This window comes from Toxorhynchites rutilus, chromosome 2 (genome assembly GCF_029784135.1).
Source record: "Toxorhynchites rutilus septentrionalis strain SRP chromosome 2, ASM2978413v1, whole genome shotgun sequence".
Lineage (NCBI taxonomy): Eukaryota > Metazoa > Arthropoda > Insecta > Diptera > Culicidae > Toxorhynchites > Toxorhynchites rutilus.
Window position 1 is genome coordinate 29,883,680 of NC_073745.1, and position 21,178 is coordinate 29,904,857.

Below are 21,178 nucleotides of genomic sequence, written 5' to 3' on the forward strand. Positions count from 1 at the left end.
CTTACCCCCTACCCTCCCTAAAGTTGTCCACGTGGTATGTGGACAGCCCCTAACAGCTTCATTCGTCGCATCGTTTTCGGGAACGATAAGCTGGGCGCACTGGAAGTTGTGTTGCTCCGTTCCTTCAATTTCCTCCGAATACAGATTGGAGAAATATTGAAGCACGTGGTTTTGTATATTTGCCGAATCATGGATTATCTCACCCCGATCTCCAACAAGTCGTGTAATTGTTGTCCGCTTTCTTCTCCTCTCTCCGAGGTGGAACACCGAAAGAGGTTCTCCTGCGTACAAAAGCTTGTGTGAAGCGACGTTGCAAAGCGAGCATTTCCCCCTTGAGGCGGTTGATGGTTGCTAACATTCTCGGGTTCTGATAGTAGCTATCATATGCTCGTCGTAGCTGCTGATACAGTGTTTGTTGCGCGTTATGAAATTCATCGTAAACTTGTTTCGATTTCCATCGAAAGAAGCTGGTTATTTTTGGCTTGCCATAGTGTAATCACCATTCCATCCAGCTACGGTAGTTGCGTTTTTGACGTGTCCAGAATTGCCATCGTATCTGAAGTTCTCCTATGTTTTCGTCGGTCAGAAGATGAGGACGGAGCGACCAAAATCCCCGTCCTTGGGGTTGACCGAGATTTGGTAGACATATGCGTGATGTCACAGCCATGTGATCGGAAAATGAACATACGTGTGTGTTTATATTTCGTAGTTGTTCGCATAGTCCTCCACTTACCTAAATTCGATCTAATCGAGAGGAAGAATTTGCCGTGACGAAGGTATGACCACTGTCTCTTATGCGAAGTTTGAGCCACACATCATGTAGTTGCAGCTGTTGTACTGTGGCCTGGAGAGAAGGGCTCATGTTGTAGCCTGTTGCATCACACTGTCGCAGTACGCAATTGAAATCGCCAGCTAAAATCATATGTTCCGTACGATGTCGAAGGTAATAGGCAATCGTGTTATTGAAAAATCGCTCCCTCTGAGTGCGGAGAGCTGTGCCGGATGGAGCGTAAACACAACAAAGCGTAGTATCTTGAACACGCAGAGCGACCAGGCGACCATCCAAACTTCTCTCTACGTGCGAGAATTTGATGTGATCTTTTAATGCGATAGCAGTGCCTCTCCTCAAGTGATCGACATTTGCTATGACGTTGTAACCAGGAAGGATAAGCTGCTCGTTTTCTAGTTCTTGAATGAACACGATGTCCAACTCCATCGTTCGGATAAATGTTCGAAGCGCGTTGATTTTGTTAGTGTTCGTGATTGTGTTCACGTTTATAGTCGCAATGTAATAACTGGTGAACATGTTTACTATTTTCAGGGGTCATTGTCCTGCGGGTCGTCGTTTTCGTCACAGCGCATTTTTTTTTGCTACTGCGTGTAGAACGTCGGCTACAACTTGATGAGTCCGTCTCGTTACCGTTTGTTTTCCTTTGTAGAAATGATCTTCTCTGAACTTTGGTCCATGATCCGTTTTCTTCTTGTTGTATGCTTGCTGCTAATGCGAAGTCATCGGACTCGCCACGATGAGATAGATCAGCAGGAAGAGGCATTGTTTTGCTTGTAGATGTTTCTGTGGTTTCTGGTGATGATTTTTCGGTTCCCGCTGAGGGTACCATGGTCTTCGCTGCTTGTAATCGCGCGGCTAAAGGTTTTGTACGCGACTTCGAGTTGTTTTTCGTAACATCTGCGTACGAGAAATTGTTTGTGGCCAGTTTTTGAACCGGCAGCTTTTTATTTTTCACACATGAAACACCATTGTGGATAAATTCGCCACAGTGTCGGCAAGTTTGCTGCTGGCCGTAATACGACACCAGTGTCGTTTCACCATCAATCGTAACGTAGGATGCTATATTTTTCTTTATTGTCATCCGTACGATGCGGACACCGGTCGGTAGCCCAGGAAAGAAATGTTTCTCGTCCCAAAGTTCCTCTCGAATTGACAGAACCTCCCCGTATGTATTGAGGAATTTTTCGATTTTGAGATTCGTTACATCTTCGGAGAGATTGAAGATCTTTACCTCCACTGCTCCATCCTCCATCATTAGTCGTAGTGCGTACGATTTTCCGTCCACTACTATCTCGTGCGTGTTGTCGTTGTCTTCGACGATTTTAAGTGCCAACTCGAGAGAAGCGGTTTTCACAAAGGCGACTCCGAGATTGCGACTGTATTGGATACGCTTTATCTCGTCTCGCGTCATGCCTAAAGTAACACCGACGAAACGGTGTACCTCTTCCGACGATGGTTTTACCGGCACATTCGCATAGTCAATACGAAATGTGTTTTCGCGGCGTTCTATCGCGGACATCGCGATAGCCTACGAAACTCGAATAAGAACTTTGGAAAAATATAGCCGGCGAAGGACTTCCGTAGTCGATAGCAAAACACGAACGCTTCTGATCAGCTCGGAAGTTGAGCGCTAACTACTGTTGACTAAAGCTTGATTCATTTAGAATCTGGAATCACAAAACCAGCTGTATTTCGAGATTGATTGAAGGTACAAAATTTGTTTTAGCATCACAATACAGATAATTCATTGTTCTATCAGAAAAAAAATTTCCTTTACACTTTGAATAGATGTACGTTATATCGAGGTAAAATGTGCGTTATATCGAGTGACGTTATATCGAGGGTACGTTATAACGAGGGTACGTTATATCGAAGTTTCCCTGTATATCGATATTGCAGCCAAATTAAGATAGACCAAAGAACAAATTGTAGAGCGGTTAGAGAGCTTCGATTTGATTGATAGAAACAATCCAGTTGATTAAAAAAATCAGGATGACATTAATAATAATACATTAACAATTACTAACTTTTAAGTTTTTCACTTCCAAAATGTTATTAAAATCCATTAATTTAGATGTCCCAGTACTATATCCTGTATCAAATTTTCTCATTTTTCAAATCAACAACAGAATCGTCTTCAGTAACGTACTTTGTAATGTAGAGCCAGTTCGAGGCAACAGAGTCCGAAACAAAAAAAAAAAAGTTCTATAACTCTGTCATTGTTGAAATTCGAACATATGCGTAGAAGGATTTTTTCCCATCAAATATGATCGTCTATCACCCTCTGAGAGAATCTGGATAATTTTTTTTTTCATGTGAGAAAGGTATTTTCTGACTTTAAGGGGATGAATTAAAAATCAAATTCCTCTTTTATATTCAAAAAAAAAAAGAGAAAAATACATGCAAAAAAAACGAATAAATTTTTTTTTATTCGGATATATACAGTATTCGATTATATATAGTGAAAAGAAATCAGAAACTGTATATAATCGAGTCTGCACTGTAATCCAAAATTCAAAAATTCCAATTTTGCAAAATTTCGAAATTCCAAATAAAAAAAGGATAAAAAAAATGAACAAAAATGATATACACAAGAAAAGTTATAAGAATGGCAATAATAGTCTAATCACACTATAAATAAAAGCGCTTAAAAAATTCGTGTCCAAAAGCGCGGTGTAAATAAACAGAGAGCATGTTTTGTTAACACACAAAGAGAAAGAGAATTAGCAGTGAACAGCTTGCTTTGTTGCATGTCAATGAAATGTTGAAGAAAATCAGCTGAAAATCTGCAAATGCATGAGTAGCCAACACGTAAATCGATTAAAGTGAACAGTGACAAAATTCAACTTATGTCACAAATCTAATCGACAAAAATTTTCTCCTCGGAGGTACTCACAAGAGTAAATATGTGAACTTGCGGTTTGTGAGTTCTTCGAGGCGGTCATATTCCGCCCATTAGGTATGTACCAGGAAGATCGCTCCGCGACATGCCATTGTGGTCCAAGCGCACCGACAAACAGCAATACTGTTCGAATATTGCCCGGACAGCCAGACCAAATCTATCAGACTGTTGGTCTACGCCGGTACAAGTTGTCGGAAATGATCGATTGGTTCCACCAGGTGATGTGCAAGAATGAAAGCTGGTAGAGCTAGGTAGAGCGTTTACGGGACGATCCTACTTTCATGATGAAGGTGAGATTTACAGAATTCGTTTGCATCTCGTTCCCGTTGGGAGACTTGCACACCAAACCCGTCGAGCGCGATTATGTGACCGATGATGTCAAAAATGGTGTCCCAACGTTGAAGGATTTGGGCGTGAATTTGACACTGATCAGTATACAATAATTAAGTTTTATTTGGTGACTTATCGTGTCTTCTATCACATTGGTTCCACTATAGTATGTGAAACTTTAATTCATTAACTAGGGCTCGCATAGAAGTATATAAATAACACCTGGTACATTTTTTGCTCTTTATTATAGAGACTTTCAGCCGTAGGTTGGTTCGTCTCTCACCTGGTATATGTGTGCTCCCTTCTGGTACGAAAAAGACATAAAATTATCACGGTGAAACCTTCGTCACTTTACAAAATTAGAAAGTTCTGACGGTAGGTCACATGGGTTCTGAATATTTGTTGCAGGTATTATAAAACGTTAAATCAATGAAACAAAAGTTGAAAATCGAGGTTACTAATTTTCTACGGTTTTGTTCGCCGGATTAGATTAATTCGCTAAGGTACCGTCGATGGGGATGAGAATGGGTCAAAGCTTGATGTGTAAATACATCAAATTTTGATAAATTACTAAACAATAACTATTTGTATTACAGTAAAGTATTATGCACTGGAAGTAGTGAAAATATATCTCCTCCTAAACGGTTCACAGCTTTCAAAAATATTTGCAATACTTGTCTAGATATCACTAACTGCAATTTCTTTCGATTTGATCCAATCTCACCCCGGTGCTACAAAGAACACGGTACCGTCATCCGGGGGCAAATTGATCAAACGTATTGATGAAAACAAACATAAATTTTCAGAGCAATTTAGTTTAATTTAATTTTCAAATTTTTTGATCTGACATGTTCAAGCATCATCTGAAGGTTCTTTTTGCCAATGGCTCTCAACGAATTGCATAAAAAACAATATTTTTCTAAATAGCATTTTCGTTTTCATTTTCAACTATGGTAAAGAAACATATTTTCAACAAATCAAAACAATATTTATAGACGCTAAACATATTAATCCACTTCTAGCCGATACTTGATGAGTTGAATAAGCATTCAAATACTTGTAATTACTATTCAAACAAGTAAAAAACATACTATTTTACAAAAACAGCACGACGCATGACCAGAACCGAATCCCATCATGCGACATATCGAACGTCTTGGTTTGGCAAAACTAGCTTATTGGTGACAATTTCAAGGATTTCACATTAGGATAACCGGAATGGTCTCCGGATGACCTACAGATCAGTGTTCAAATCTCATTCAAATGACCGTAGGTGAAGAAATAATAGATTTTGTATACATTTTTGTGCGTATGACACTAGAAAATCCTGAAAAACATAGATTTATCAATTTCACCCCGAAGCAAAATTTTGAAATTTTCTGCTAAAAATTTTTCCAAATTAACGCTCAAGGATTTTTTTCAACAAATTCCATAACGTTTTGTGGCCTTAGCACCAGTACTGATTTCAAAAATAATTAGGTTTAAATCTAACAAAAAATTTCGGAAATATTTACATTTTTCTGAAAATCGTGATCAATTTGTCCCCGGTTTACGGTACTACAAATAACACAACACAAATTAACAAATAATTAGATGCTTTCCAGGCATGGCAATATTATATACACTTCTGTGTTCGGGTATTTTGGTTATTGTTTAAGGTTTATATGAAGTTGTATTTTCCATTTTTTTAATGCACGAATAATAATTATAACACTGTTGACAGCTGGATCCGTAGTACAGAAGCAACGGGGTGTCGTAGAACAAATTCCAATGAATATTTTGAAGCTTTAAGGCAGTACCTGAGGCGTTGCATAGTTTTTGAAAATTCAAAAAAATGCCAAAATGGCGGTCTTTTTTAAAAATAAGTTATTTTACATGAAAAATCGTTGTTTAGAAGCTCAAAAAAAATGGAATAAAGGAATATGAAAAACGGAAATGTTATCCCACTATTTTGGGATAACATTTCCTAGGGCATAAGTACTCAAAAATGCAAAAAACAAAAATTCGATTTTTTTCGATTTTCCAGATCGGGGTCCCCCCTTGATGGAGAAATGGCTGATATGTTTCTCACAATGCTACTTAAATAGGTTGTCCTACAAATAATAATAAAAATGTAAAACTGTAGAATGAATATGCCATTAAATAACTTTAAAAATCGTTCTTTCAAAGGTTACGAGAGAGTTAGTTTTGCTATCCTCATTGGACTTTTCAAGGTAAGAGGAAAATGAACTTTGGTGTTTCAAACCTCTATAATAGTAAGAAGAAAATTTAAATTCTATTCTCGCTCTAGCCAGTCAGTCAACAGGCTTCCTCGAGGCTAAAAGGTAATTTTAAAATTTTCTGAGAGAGAAAAGAGAGACAGGTAGATAGAGATAGAAGACATGCATACACACTACATACATACAACTCCCTTTTCCAGCGCGTTTAAGGTGAAGGTGGAAGCTAGCCATTGTAGTAGTATAGGTAAACCCACGTTTAAAAATGGGGTAATAGTGTTTGTGAGAGAAGAGCAAAGCACATGTAAATAGATCAATTCACTTATCAGACTGTGTGGCGCTTCATTGACACGAGTCTCTGAATACATTTGAAAAAAATAACAATTCAATACTGAAGATAAATGTATGAACGATATGTTCCGATGAACGATTGCAAACATAAATATATATGGAAGGTGCATTTGAATATGAAGTAAAATTCTGATTATACGCGAGCGTAACATGAGCAAATTTATAACACATGCGAATTGGGGCTCTTTTGATATTAACAAGTTCTTCCGCATAGTAACTCGATGTTGATAATTCCTTAATATTTTCCTTCGTTGATCGTATTGTTTTCACATATTCACGTTGGAAAGCCTTAACCCTTCTCTTCGTTGGCCGAGGCATTTAGATTGAATGTAATACTTTTCCGTTTATTGTTTTTGAAAGCATAGGGAGCCGTGGCAGTGTTCCGAGCTCTGCAATACAATTTTCTTACCCTATGTTAAAGTTGCTAAAACTTACATTATATACCCATTAAACGTAAAAATAATGATTGTATTGATATCAACACAATTTTATCCTATTGATTTTCATAACATGAACCGCTATAACTCAGGAATAACATTTTATTGAGTGGTTTTGATAGCTGTTTCGATGATGTTGTCTGGCATCAGTGTCGAAAAAATAACGATGCTTTCACCAATACAAACAAAACCATTGCCGAAGATTGAAAAATGAAAATTTAACTTTCAGAGCACTTGCTCGAGTTTTCCGACGTTTTTCACTATACAGTGCGACAGCAGGTGAAAATTTAATATCTTGTGAGTAATCGATTAGAGTTTGGTTGATATTACTTCATGGGAAGTGTGCGAAAACGATCATTTTCTTCACACTGTTTCGCAAAATTATTGATTTTCGGGCGAGGGGTGAGGGAGGGCGATGAAAGAAATGAGCGCCATTGTGGCAGCCATTTGTGGCTAGCTTCCACCTTCACCTTAAGTGGAAAGATTGAATAATCAATTTGAACAAACCAAACAACACCAGGGCTCATTTGTTTCAATGAGTATGCGGGAAACTTGGGAAAACATGGGACGGGCCGCTAGTTCTTATTAGAATAATAAGAAAATGAACAAGGAAAATAATTAGATTAAAAAGATTGAGATGATTGAGTAGATCAAGAATAAAAACAGTAAGAATGGAAAGAAAAAAATAGAAGAGTAAGAAGATCGAGAAGATTGATAACGTTGATAATATTGATAACATTGACAAGATTAAGAAGATTAATCAGATTCAAAAGAATGAAATGCACAAGAATATGAATAAAAGAAGGTGACTGAATAATGAAGATAGACTGATGACTAAGAAGACGAAAATCCTTTGGTTTGAAATATTTTCCAGATATTGAAGGACTCAACATACATAGAATATCGAATATGTATAGAATCGGCAATTGTAACTTCACAAGATAAGTCATCCAATTTGAGCACAATGTAGCAATATTAAGCAAATTCTTACACCGAACGGAACAATAAATCGTTTTGCCCATGGCTGAGTGACTGGAACTGATAATCAGTGAAGTACACTACTTCATTATGATGTTGTTAAAAATTTCGTAATTGATGATGCAACGGAGTAGATGATTAATAAAATACTTATTAGCTTGATATTCCACTTCTCACCCCCACACCGCCCCCCCCCCCCCCCCGGTAATTATTCGTATTATAATTTTCTGCATTCTTGACGCGATCTGTTTCTGTCGTTCTTCCCTGGACTGGAAGCCTAGTTAAACCGGCAATTTATCTTCAATACCCGTCATCGCATTAATGCGCCGATCTGATCAATGAACGCGACAAAAACACAATGCCCGACATGTTGATGGAAACCTGTATCACCGGCGCAGCAGCCTCACTGGCCAAGGAACCAGTTTCAGCGTGGTAACAAACCTATGCCAGCAAACGCAAGCGTCATAATAACACACATTGATTCCAGATGCTGCCATAAATCGGTTTATTCGATTGACGCCCACGAATTAAAACGGTTGCAGCAACAAAAGAGCGTGGCAAAGACGAACAACAAAAGGTTGTTTGGTGTGGATTGAAGCGTCATTTAAAAGGCGGGCAAAAAATTGTCTAATCATTATCGCCATCAGGACATAGCATGAGGATTGAAAGCTATCCTATTCGAGTGCGTCGTGGCGGTGGCCATTGGCATTTGCGCACCGCTGAGCGTGACGCAAATCCGTCATCGATGACCGAAAGGATGCGCACGTACAACCGAAAACCTGTTCTACGCGCGCCTCGATCGAACACCACATATTCTAGGCTTGGATCAGTGTTCTTTCCCGCGTCATCCAGTCTTTGAAAATGCGCCGATCGGAATGGACTAACGTTGTTACGTTGCTTCTGTTGTCAGTGATTGCACTCATCAGCTCAACTCGGGCAGCCAGTGTTGGGAAGGGCAATCTCAAATCCACTGTGAGTATCCCTCGAGAGGTGGATGGCGCTTGTGATTAGTGAATTATTCTTTATTCCGTGAAGGAACACTACATCGTGAACAATCGGATCAACTCGGAGCGATATCGCGTTACCACCGAGGACGGATATCGGCTGACGGTGTTCCGGTTAGTGACGAAAGCGCCCTCCCGTGGGGTAGCTCTTCTCCAGCATGGGATGCGATCTTCATCGGCCGATTGGCTGCAGCTGAACTCGAACCTACCCTCGCAGCTACTGGCGGCCGGCTTCGAGGTGTGGGTCGGCAACTCGCGAGGATCACCAGAAAGTGCCGGTCACAACAACCTCCGCAACACTTCCGCCGATTTTTGGGACTTCAGCTTCCACGAGATCGGCTACTACGATCTGGCCGCAATGATCGATGCCGCGTTGGAGAAATCTCACCACAAGCGGATTCACCTGATCGGCTACTCGGAGGGTTCCACGGCTGCCCTTGTGCTGCTCTCGGAACGACCCTCATACGGCGCGAAGATTGCCTCGATCAATCTGATAGCACCGGCGGCGTTCATGGCCAACTCTCAGCTCAAAGGGGTTGCCCAGCTATACGGGAAGATTGAACGATTCTTCCCGTGGGCCGCCCAATCGCTGAATGCCAACGGACTCATCGGGAACTCTCGGAAGGCACTCGATCACTACCGACAGCTGATCTTGTCGGGGCGCTTCCAGAAGTACGACTATGGTCCCCCGATGAATCTGCAAAGGTATGGCACCCAGCAAGTCCCCGATTATGATCTTTCCCGCATTACCCTGCCGATGGCGCTGCATTTTGGCGAGCTGGATCCTACCGTGCATCCGGTGGACGTGCGAAAACTTGGACAGCGGCTGGGTCGAACCACAAAGGTGCAATTGATCCCGTACCCATCGTTCAAACACTACGATTTCATCTCCCGCCGGGAGGCAACTAGCATTGTTTATCCCCTTATTGTTAAGATAGTTTCCAAATAGAATGTACAAAAATGATACTAGGTCTGTGTGTGTGTGTGTTCATTGATTGACCGAAGGCCTCGCTATTTTTTGGTCCCTCGTTGTCTGCTATGTGCGTTCGGTGGAGACGAGTCGAAGAAATAACATGAGTTAATTAACTTTTGAGGAGATTTAACAGGTGTGTCGGCGGTAGCGATTGTTGAGCGCCGCGGAATTGAACGGTTCAATACGGTCTCTTTTTGTAGCATATGAATAATGGATGCGGCGCTATACTACCACTTGGTTTGAGCGCACATATTTGAGCTGATGAGTTTAATTTTTTCATGTCTACATTGTGAAGCGGATGATTAATCACGATTCAGTTCGAGGGTTATTGTTTCGATTTTTTGGGGCGCGGAATTAGGGAATTATGCGGAAGAATGTGTTGTTTCTGTTCGGGATTGCATCATCAACGATTGAAGTTAAGCTAAATTACAAAATTTTGTTCATACAGGATAAATTTTGGGTCAGCATTCGCGGTTTTTGTTTAATTTTAGTTTTTTTTTTAAATTTATGTTAATGTAAATGTAAATTAATGTAAAAGAATTAATGAAAATTATTCCTGGAAAACTCTAAACATTGTCACACCGGAATGTTTCTTCTTCTTAATATCTTCTCATAATTTTGCTCTTCATCATCAATGATCATCAACGCCTACTGTTCTGATTATTCTTATTGTTATTAATCCCTTTTTTTTCTATTCTTTCATTCTTCTTATTTTTTTAACTTTTTTTCTTTTTATTCTGTTTTCCATATTGTCCCCTATCCTGTATTTTCATTTTATTATATTTTTTTAACTTTAATTTTTTCAATGTTACATAGTTCAGGATCTTAAATTTTTGCTTTTTCATATTTTTCTTTGAATTTTTAAATTTTAAATTTTTTGAATTTTCTATTTGTTGTATTGGGGATTTTGATGTTCGAAAAATTTGAAATTGATAAAAGTTGAGACCCGAAAAAAGGTAATTAAAAAACCTTTTTTCAGCTCTCAACTTGTTTCAATTTCAAATTTTTCGAACATCATATTTTTTGAAAAGGAAGATTTTTTTTAGAGTTTTTAATTTTAGTTCGAATTCCATTTTTTTCCTACTGATATTTGAGGTTTCGAAATTTGATTTTTTTTGTGTGTATTTTTCATTTTTTTAACTTTCCAAATTGAAAATTAAAATGAAAGCTGAATACTTCGTTTCTAAAACATTCTAAATTTTGGTTTTATTTCAATTTTTTGAAAAGTTTTATTCTTTGAATTTGAATGTTTTGGATTTTCCGTGTTTTTCTAATCTCCCAATGAGTTGATTTTTCAATGTTTTGCCTTGAAAATTTGGAATTTTCTATTTTTAAAGTTTTATTTTTTTTCGTTTACTTTCGTGTTTGAATTTCCAATTTCATGAATCTTTTTTTTTAGATTTTTGAATTTTTTGCACTTCTATTTTTAAGCTTCCAATGGTCAATGTATGAACAATGTTTTGATGATTCAAACATTTTTTAGCTTTAATTTTAAAATTTCTATTTTTAAATTTTTTTTATTTTTTGAAATTATGAAATGCAATTCGTTTAGTTAGATTATTTTAATTTTAATTGTTTTATTTCCGAATTTAGAAATATCAGTTTTTTAAAATTTCCTTTTTTTTGCTATAATTTGATTTTCAATTTCTTATTTTTGGAATCTTATTTTGGACTTTGGTTTATTTTTTATTTTTTTATTTTTTTTAAATTTTGCAATGTTTTTTTATGAATGTTATTTTATATGTTTTCAATTTTTAAAATTTTGAATGTTTGATCCTCAAATGTTCGGATATTTAATTTTTTACAATTCGGCAATTGAAACATGATGAAAATTAAACATTCCAAGAAATGAAATTTCAAAAATTCAAAATTTTCAAAAAATTCCAAACTATTCAATTTGGAAATTGGAATTTTGTGATTTTTTTTTACTGTTCCATGTTTTGAGTTTGTTTTGAAAAAACACTTGGAACAATAAAAAAAAAGTTCACAAAATTCTAATTCTAATTCAAAATTCTATCCAAGAATTGTAAAAAATTAAATATCCGAACATTTGAGGATCAAAACATTGAAAATTTTAAAAATTGAAAACCATAAAAAATAACATTTATAAAAAACATTGAAAAATAATAAAAATGAAAAAAACCAAAGTCCAAAATAAAGAATTTTTCCAAAATAAGATTCCAAAAATAAGAAATTGAAAATCAAATTATAGAAAAATAAAAAAGTAAATTTTAAAAAACTGATGTTTCGAAATTCGGGAATAAAACACCTAAAATAAAAAATAATCTAACTTTTTTCAAAGGTTCAACAATTTTTGGGTTTGTAATTTTTTTATAATTATGAAACTTCAACTTTACGAATGTTATTATTTCTGTTTATAATTTTTAAAATGTTCAATGTTTTAAAGTTTTTTTTTCATTTGAAACCTATGTTTTTATTTGAATTTTTTGAATTTTCAATGTTTTGAATTTAAAATGTTTTAATTTTAATTTTTTTCCTATTTTCGTTTTTTTTTATTTTCAATTTTTTCGAATTTTTCCTTTTTTGTATTTATCTTTTTCATTCTATTTTATTTTTTTAAATTTTCATTTTTCAGTACTAATATTATTTTTATTTGAATTTTTCAAAAACAATAAAGTTTTAAAACTTAAAATTTAGAAATACAAAAAAAATAGAATTCATGAATTCCAAAAACCACACATTTTAACTTAACAAAATTTCAAAATATTATAAATGTAAAAAAAATTAAATTTAAACACAGAAAGATGAAAAAAAACTACTCAAAACATTGAAAAACTAAAAACAATATGCAAAACAATAATTTTTTTTTTGAAAAACTCTAAAATGGCAAATTTTACCCAATTCATGAATTTCAATATTGTTTTGAGTTTTAAATTTTTTGAAAATTTTGAATTCTTGAAATTTCATTTCTTGGAATGTTTAATTTTCATCATGTTTCAATTTTCAATTTAAAAACCGTTTTTTTTTTGAAAATTTCATTGTCTTGGAACATGGCTTTTTTTTTTAATTTTCATTTACAGTTCTGAGTTTTTTGAGATTTTTAATTTCTTGAAATTGTATAGTTCATGAAAAAAAATTTTTTTTTCTTTAATTTTTCAAGTTTTGTATGTTGAATGTCTTAATTTTTTTCTTGAATTTTGAAATTATAGTTTTATAAATTTCAATCTCTTTTAGTTTTCAATTTTTTTCAATCTCAAATTTTCAATGCTTCAAACTTAAGTTTTTGTGAATTTTTAAATTTTTAAATTTCATGAATTTCGAGATTTTTTTTTCATTTGTAATTAGGGTTCTATTTTTTTTTTGGATTTGCACTTTTTTGAATTTCAAATTTCATGGATATTTTTTGTCATAATTCAGCTCATTTTTTTTAATATACATTGAAGTCGCTTTTACGCTGTTTTCATTCGATTTTTTACGCGAATTTTGAAATTCACGCGTTTTATTACGCGGCATGTATCAACCGCGTAAAATTTAATGTGCTAGTTGATGTGCCTTTTCATGAAATAAGTTTATTTTATATCACTGATTGGTAACTGAGAAATAAAAGGAGAAACAAATATCATGATTGTAGCATGCAAAAAAAATCAGTTAATCAATTGTTATTTACTCATTCTAATGATTGTTTTTTAAACTGAATTCACTGTTTGTTAGATTTTTACACGGATTTTGAAACCTACCCAATTTATTTTTGCGTGGATTTTGGAGTTTACTCGGTCCAGTGTACTCGATTTAAGGAATTTTTCAGTTTTTGATTATTTTTATTTCACAAGCTTTAATTTTTCTCCAATTTTTTTCAATGTTTAGTTTTCTTCTTAATTTTACAATGTTTTCACAATTTTTAACTTAGTTTCTATTTATTTTTTCAAATTTTAAAATTTATAAATAAATTAGTTTTCAAAAATTTAAGATTTTTCAAATTTTTTGAGTTCCCAATTTTTGAATCTTTCATATTTTCAATTTGTTTTTTTTTAGTTTCCATTTTTCAGCTCTCATTGTGTTTACGTTTAATTTGAGTTTTTGGAAATTAGAAATTTTATTTTATGATTTTCACTCATCGAGTAACTTTACTACTCTGCAGAGAGTCTCAGCGCCTTCTGATATGCAAGTGCACCACGAGCGAGACTCAAAGTTGTAGCTGGAAGGGTTGATTTCTTTTTCTCGTCTTTAAATTTTTGGAAAATCATTGTTTTTGCAAATTTCGATTTTTTAATTGACGCATTGTCTTCGGATTCTAAAATGTTATGATCCATTTCATTTTTTGTTAATTGAATTGAAATATTAACTTAATGAATTTCAATGGATTTTTTGGGGGTTTTTTTTTTAATTTTTATTTTGATTTTATTTTTTCAAATAATTTTTTTCTCTGAAATTCAAGTTTATTTTGAATTTTTATTTTTGGCATTTTTATTTTTTATTTTTTCAACTTTTTGAAATTTAACAATTTTTTCAATAATTTTTTTTTGAATTGTTTAATGTTTTGAATTTTAAATTTCGAATTTTCGAATGTTTTATTTTATTTTTCAACTTTATTTTCAAGTTTAAAATTTTTATTGAGATTTAGTTTTTTTTTAATCGAAATTTGTTTTTTTTTTAGTTTTAGTTTGTTTAGATTTCGATTTTTTGGAATTTTTTTTATTTTTCAATTTAAATGTTTTTTCATTATAAATTTTCAGCTAAAAATTGTTGTGCTACGAACGATCATTATCGTCTCGGCGTGTTTATTTAGGATTTAGCCTCGTGGAAGGTAAATCCGTAAACATGGCGAGACATGTTTTATGATCGTCTCTTTCCCACGCCATCCTATCCTAACAAACTGAATACTGAATACATGTAGATAAGAAGAACGAAAGAACGGATGTGTGAACAGACGATATGTATATATGTATACGATAAGAATGTACGAAAAAGGAATGAAGAAACAAAACAAGCAGAGTAAGTTGTAACGTTAACGAGGACGGACGTCTCCTCTTCATTTTGTGAAAAAAAGAAAAGTAATCTTCCTTAACAAAATTTTCAATTTTCAAAAATTACATTGTTCTTAAAAATTTTAAATGTTTCATTTTAATTTTTTTTCATGTTTCAATGATTTGATTTTTAATTCCTTTTTCCTTAAATTTGTTTTGAGCCTTTATTTTTTTTTATTATTCCCAAGTTGGACTCCTTAAATTTAAATTTTTGATTTTTGATTCTTCAGTTTTTCTATTTGTTTTAAATTTCTAATTTTCGATGTTTTTTGTCAATTTGTCAATTTGAAACTGTCAAATTTGTTAATTTGAAAAATAGGTTTGCCAAGAAATCAACTATTTGATTTGTTTTTGTATAATGTCTCTAGAAGTGACTTTCGGCCGTCCTTAAGTGTAACCCAAAGGTTTTACGATTTTCCTATCGGACATGGCTTTATGTCATTACGCAAAGATTGCACTTCCAAATGATGCTGATTTTGCGCCGAAATGTCTTTATTCCCCAAATAAATCGAGGCTGGGGTCGATTGAGAAGTATTGGGCCGTTATGAAATAGAAACTTCGAGAACATTCTAAAGTAGTCATAACACTCGTTTCATGCAATTGTGGACACTTTTTAACACAATAGTTCTGCAATGTCACTATATAACAGTGTGAAAATGGTGATATCCAACCTCTAAATTCCAACAGTAAGATAATATAGAATAACAAATTGAATTAAGCTGATCAGTGTCAGCGATTACAATTTCGATTAATGCGAATTAGGCCAAGGCGTATGTAATGTAATGTACTGTTGTGACAGAATGCACATGAATCTGACGTCCTTCAAACGCATGACATCACAATCATCATCAGATTAGGTTTCCACACTCAATTCTAAATGTTCCGATTGACTTCGTTTATGGATCCTGGGCATCAGGACATCAAAATAAGCCCATTAAATGAGCTTTCTTCCGTGTCATCTCTCCGACGAAAATAGGCAATCAAAACCGACAAAAATGGGGTCAACAATAGACACGCGCACACATACAACTGTCACTCGCGGGATGGAGAAGAAAAAAAAGTATACCTCCAACCTTATAACAGCACTCGTTACCGGGTAGAGTTTAAACTTCGTTCCAACCAATCTCTGTCAGCGGAGTTCCGACCGAGCCAACCAAAGCTTCTCTGTCTGAAGTGGTTGGGGTGTTGGGGCAGACTGATGGACGAAGCCATTAAAGCTCATAACATCAAATTTAATGTCGCAATAGGGAAACATTAGAGGGAAGAGTCTGCCAGAGAGAGAGAGAGAGTGATAGAGTGAATGAGATTGGAAAATTTGAATTGTCATAACAACTCAGCTGGCTGCTGGCGGGTTGCGACCGGAGATATCAGATGGCACTGTAATGGTTCCGCTGGAAAACTGTTCGATGATTCCCGGAGACTGAATGTAGCACTGGTTTCTGCGCACTGCTCACCGCGCCCGACTGGCTCAGTACTTTTTATTAACCTCTTTTGTTTACAATCACAATTTCTTATTTACTAACTTATTTTTTCGGGTCGCGCTAGAATTGTACGCACACGTTTCCGTGGTGCTGACTCTGCGCGAACCCCTGTTGTACAATCAAAACCGCTATGTTGAACTTGCCCCCTGGAAATATGGCGAATAAACCAAACTAAATAGGGCCGGTTCGACATAAGCGGGACTTAGAAATTAAATAAGGGCGTTACATCTCCCCCTACTCAATGAGTTTTAGGGGCAACTTGCAGAGTTTTCCCTAAAACTGGGTCGTGCGGGTTAATACTCCTATATCCTATATTTGTTTATTCACAACAAACAAACAAAAAATATTGGCTTACTGTTTACATCACTTTTTTTTCTTTTAATTAAAACATTTGTTAAAACAGGAATATAGGAATTTATGGTTCTTTATATCAATTCATACAGTCGTTCCTCTTGTTCCTCAGCTGCCCCCGTCTTCCGTTGTGACTAATCAATTGGTTGGTCTCTGATACTAGGTGTGGGTTGCTGCTTGTCTTCTTCCGCGTTGCGCGGTCTCATCCTTCTTTCTCCACCAGATACGTGTATTTGCGGTCCTTCCCTGAACATTCCAACGGCCCAATAGTTCAACCGACTCATAAAGTTTTATTTGATTTTATTTTTCGGTTGTAGTGTTTGCGTTCATTTTATTCCATGTCACCATTTTTGCCCCATTGGGTTGCATCCTTTCCTTCTCCAGCTTTTTCTTCAATCATACTGAGGTTTAGGTATATCGGCAGCAATCTTAACTTTCAATATAATGTTATGTCATCTCTTCTAGTTCAACTTCGATCCTCATTTTAGTATCATGTGATTTCTGTTTATCTTCAACTTCAGATTTTTCGGCGATAAATAATCGTTATGGAGGTAGCTGTAGTCTTATTGCGTCAACCTTTGCATTACCTCATTTATGGAATTTAGTTGTATCACGTTCTTCACAGCTTTTATTCCAGATTTGTTAGAGCCAGATTGATCACTCCACGTTTCAAATACTCTCGAATGCTTATTGTTGTTTTCTTCTCCATCATCATACAGTACCCGACACCTTCGATCATTGACCTTCCGCATGACTCGTCGCCCTCTTCCTTCCTGTGACTATCCGGCTGGGATGCCGAATCACTTCTCTCCTTTTCAGCGGTATGCTGAGTTTTGACCTTGATTCGCCTAGCCATGTATCGCTCCTCGTCGACAATCCATCTCCATCGTTCATTTTATTCTATTTTCATTTACACACTTTTTTTTTAACAATTTTTTTTCTTTTAAACAATTTTTTTTCTAAATCGAACTTCTGTTCTGCTATTTAGTTTGCTCTTCTTCCCTAGTTTGGGTATTCCTCTTATATTCTTTTTTTCTCTAAAATGATATATTTGAATAGAATGTTCTCTTCCACACATGACCCTTGTATATTTAATCTGAGTTTAATTTTTTTTTAAATGATAAAACCAGTTATTATTAAAGTTAAAGTTATTATAAAACCATTGAAATAAAGCAAATTAAAATCATTAATCATAAAATAATGATGAATAAAATCATAAACTAAAAAAAAAAATCATAAAATCTTACAGGTGTGTGTGCCTGTGCCAAAAAAAAATCTGTGGATAGTGCCTGTGCAGGTGTGTGTACCTCCCCTTTTATTGACCAGGTTGAGGTTTCGGTTGTACGGTCTTCCTCTCCTTCCATTCTTGCATCTGTATCACTCTAGCGCGTTCATTCCGGGTCATGACTCCTTGTCCATTCTGTCGTTCCGCATTCGAATACCTGTAAATATACTCTGTGGAGAGAAAAACTCGCGAAACAAAAACTCGGAAAAGAAAAGAAAAAAGAAATAAATTACTATTTTTTTTTCCGCAATTCTGCATAACATTACATCTTCAGTCCCCTTATTTTCCTCTCCTCTTTTCTGCTCTATTCTTCGATTTAAATTATTCTTTGATATTTTTTCCATGTTCATGTATTTATTTATTTTTTTTGTATTCCATTACTCTCATTCCTATTATATATTATTCTTTATCAAATTTACCTTCGTTTTTCTCTTTTTTTCTCTTTACATTTATTTCTGTACTCCCCAACAACTAGATTCTTCTTTTATTCATTTTTTTTCTTCATTTAGTATCATAACCCTTCATATCTTTTTTTTTATATATTGCCTTGCTTTTCTCTTACACTCTTTTTTTTATATAATCGATTATTCTTCAATTTTTCTTTATTATCTTTTACTTTTTCTTCTTTATTCTTCTTCTTTTTGTTTTTACTTTGTTTACTCGTTTGTTGTGTTTCCCACTTTAGAATGAGTCCAGTGCCAGCTCTTCGGTTAACTCAAAAGTTAATTGCTAACGATTGGAGAACACATTTATTGTTATATCATTAGCTGTAGACTCAAAAGTTATCTCCCTTTTTTTCTCTGCCATATTCATCTTTATATCCTTCTTTTATTTGTTTTCTTAAAATCTCTTATTATATGATTTCTATACCCATTTTTCCTTCCTTTCTTTTCTCTTTTTCCTTTGAGTCTTCCATCTTAATGCAAAAAAACATTGTTTCATTATTTATTTATTTTTTTTTTGGCTTTACTATTTCTTTGCATATTCAGTTCGTTACTCGTGCTTTTTTTTTGTTCATCTCTTTGTATTTCAATACTATCCTTAATTTTCTTTTCATTATAATTTTTTTGTTCCTTGCAAAAAAAAATGTTTCATTTGTTTTTTAATGTTTTATCATCAAACATTTTGATACTTCATTTTTTTCTTTTATTTTGGATTACACATTTCTAGTTGCTATGAACTAGTATGCAACTATTGAATTTAAGTGTTGTTAGAATCCCACATTTATAAATTCTTGTTATTTTTCATTTGTCATTTATCTTCTTCTGTATAAGCTCGACTTGTCACAAAAAAAACGAAAATTTAGGTTAATTGTTTTTTTGTACAAAATATCGTAAAAAATGTGGTTTCAGTTACTGTTCTTTATTTCCGGTTGTAATTAAAAATTAAATTCCTTCAACTCTGTAATCCCCCAATTCTAAATGGGAACAAAAAATGGTCATATCTCCTTAAAGCTTCCCCAAAAGTCTTATCGATCATTATTGATGAGCTTTCACAGCTTCATTAAAATTTTTCTTGGTGCAATATGTTTATTTTCATCATTCTTGCTGAATATATCTCCCTCTCATCATCTTCATCATCATCATCTTCATATTCTTTTAATCTTTAATCTTTCATCTTCTTCAATATATAGTTTTCTTTATTTATATCTTTATTGTTGGAGGTAAATTCATCTCCCATGATTCTTCTTCGCTTTCGTAGCGCTACTTCGTTTTATTTTTCTTTATCATTCGTCAATATCATCTTCATTTTGTTTTATTTAATTAATTGCTATCATCAGTATATCCCACATTTCTAGTTTCTCGTGAACTTTTATGTAAATATCGATTCATACATGCCCTTACAGGAATTCATTCCTGGCCTTCCAGCCCATCGGTACATTCAAAAGCTATTTTAGCGATTGATGGACTCATTCTCGTTATTAATTGGCTGTAGACATATACGATTCAATATCTTCATTTTTCTAAAAAAATCCCACTTCAAAGCGTGTTTGAAAGAAAGAATCACGCATTTTTTTTATTCGATTTGCAAAGTTTTGTTTATCGTGTTTCCACATATGGTTAGTTCTAACATTTTTTTCCGCTCTCTCACTTAATCAATCTTTCATTATAAAGTATGTGCTTACCTTCGTTGATATTGTTCATAAATGCAAAAAGGAATTCCAGAAACGGAGTTCACTTCTATAACATCCCTCAAGATGTCTGATGCCACATTCGATTCCACGTAATTGAACCTCTCGGAGCCACAGTCCAGCAAAAACATCGATCGTGAATCAAACTTCTCAGCAGACAACGATGGCTCAACCAAATGAACTTCTCCAACCGACTCCGTGCGGGAATCATTTTTCTTCAACATGTTTTCCACTTTGCTGTATATGCTCGACAGCATATCCTTATTATTCGATCGATCCGAAACAAGCGATCACTACTACAGGGGGATGGTTTTACTTGGCTCAACTGTACTAATAATTTCCCAGATTTTTTTTTCACTACGATATGTTCATTTTCGAACGTCACTTTTTGTACCGCATTATGCTGATTCATATTTTTTCGATTTTCTTCTTCTTTCACTACAATCTCTGTCCACGCACATTTTCTTAACTAGGGATTCAGCATCCCACCGCTGTCACCACTTGTAGCACTGGTTTCTGCGCACTGCTCACCGCGCCCGACTGGCTCAGTACTTTTTATTAACCTCTTTTGTTTACAATCACAATTTCTTATTTACTAACTTAATTTTTCGGGTCGCGCTAGAATTGTACGCACACGTTTCCGTGGTGCTGACTCTGCGCGAACCCCTGTTGTACAATCAAAACCACTATGTTGAACTTGTCCCCTGGAAATTTGGCGAATAAACAAAACTAAAGTGGGGCCGGTTCTACATAAGCGGGCTTAGAAATTAAATAAGGGCGTTACATGAAGTTCTTCCCCATCATAGTATGTGGAGCACATATTTCTGGCACCAGCAAAGTCAAGTGGTAGTGTTTTTACACGAAGTTAGTCAACGGTAGCAACCGGAAAAAAAAACGGGAAGAGAAGATTGTCTATATGTTTATGGTCATGTTTTTCTCGGCAGCGCAAGTCTTCGGATCTTCC

At 34.8% G+C, this 21,178-nt stretch overlaps 2 protein-coding genes across 8 annotated transcripts in view; both read left to right on the top strand.

Moving 5' to 3' along the window:
- Positions 1–21,178, top strand: part of LOC129767624 (atypical protein kinase C) — a 440,627-nt gene that overhangs the window by 133,030 nt on the left and 286,419 nt on the right. The gene's annotated exons all lie outside the window — the stretch shown is intronic.
- On the top strand, positions 8,716–9,958 carry LOC129767627 (lipase 3-like). Its single transcript, XM_055768699.1, has 2 exons — positions 8,716–8,976; positions 9,040–9,958. The coding sequence occupies exons 1-2, from the start codon at positions 8,866–8,868 to the stop codon at positions 9,955–9,957; spliced, it is 1,029 nt and encodes a 342-aa protein (XP_055624674.1). The 5' UTR covers positions 8,716–8,865; the 3' UTR covers position 9,958.

Excerpts from the sequence above, each read along its gene's own strand:
- LOC129767627 (XM_055768699.1), top strand. The coding sequence starts at position 8,866 with ATGCGCCGATCGGAATGGACTAACGTTGTTACGTTGCTTCTGTTGTCA. Across the intron at positions 8,977-9,039 it reads AGGGCAATCTCAAATCCACT|GAACACTACATCGTGAACAA; the intron begins GTGAGTATCCCT and ends TATTCCGTGAAG.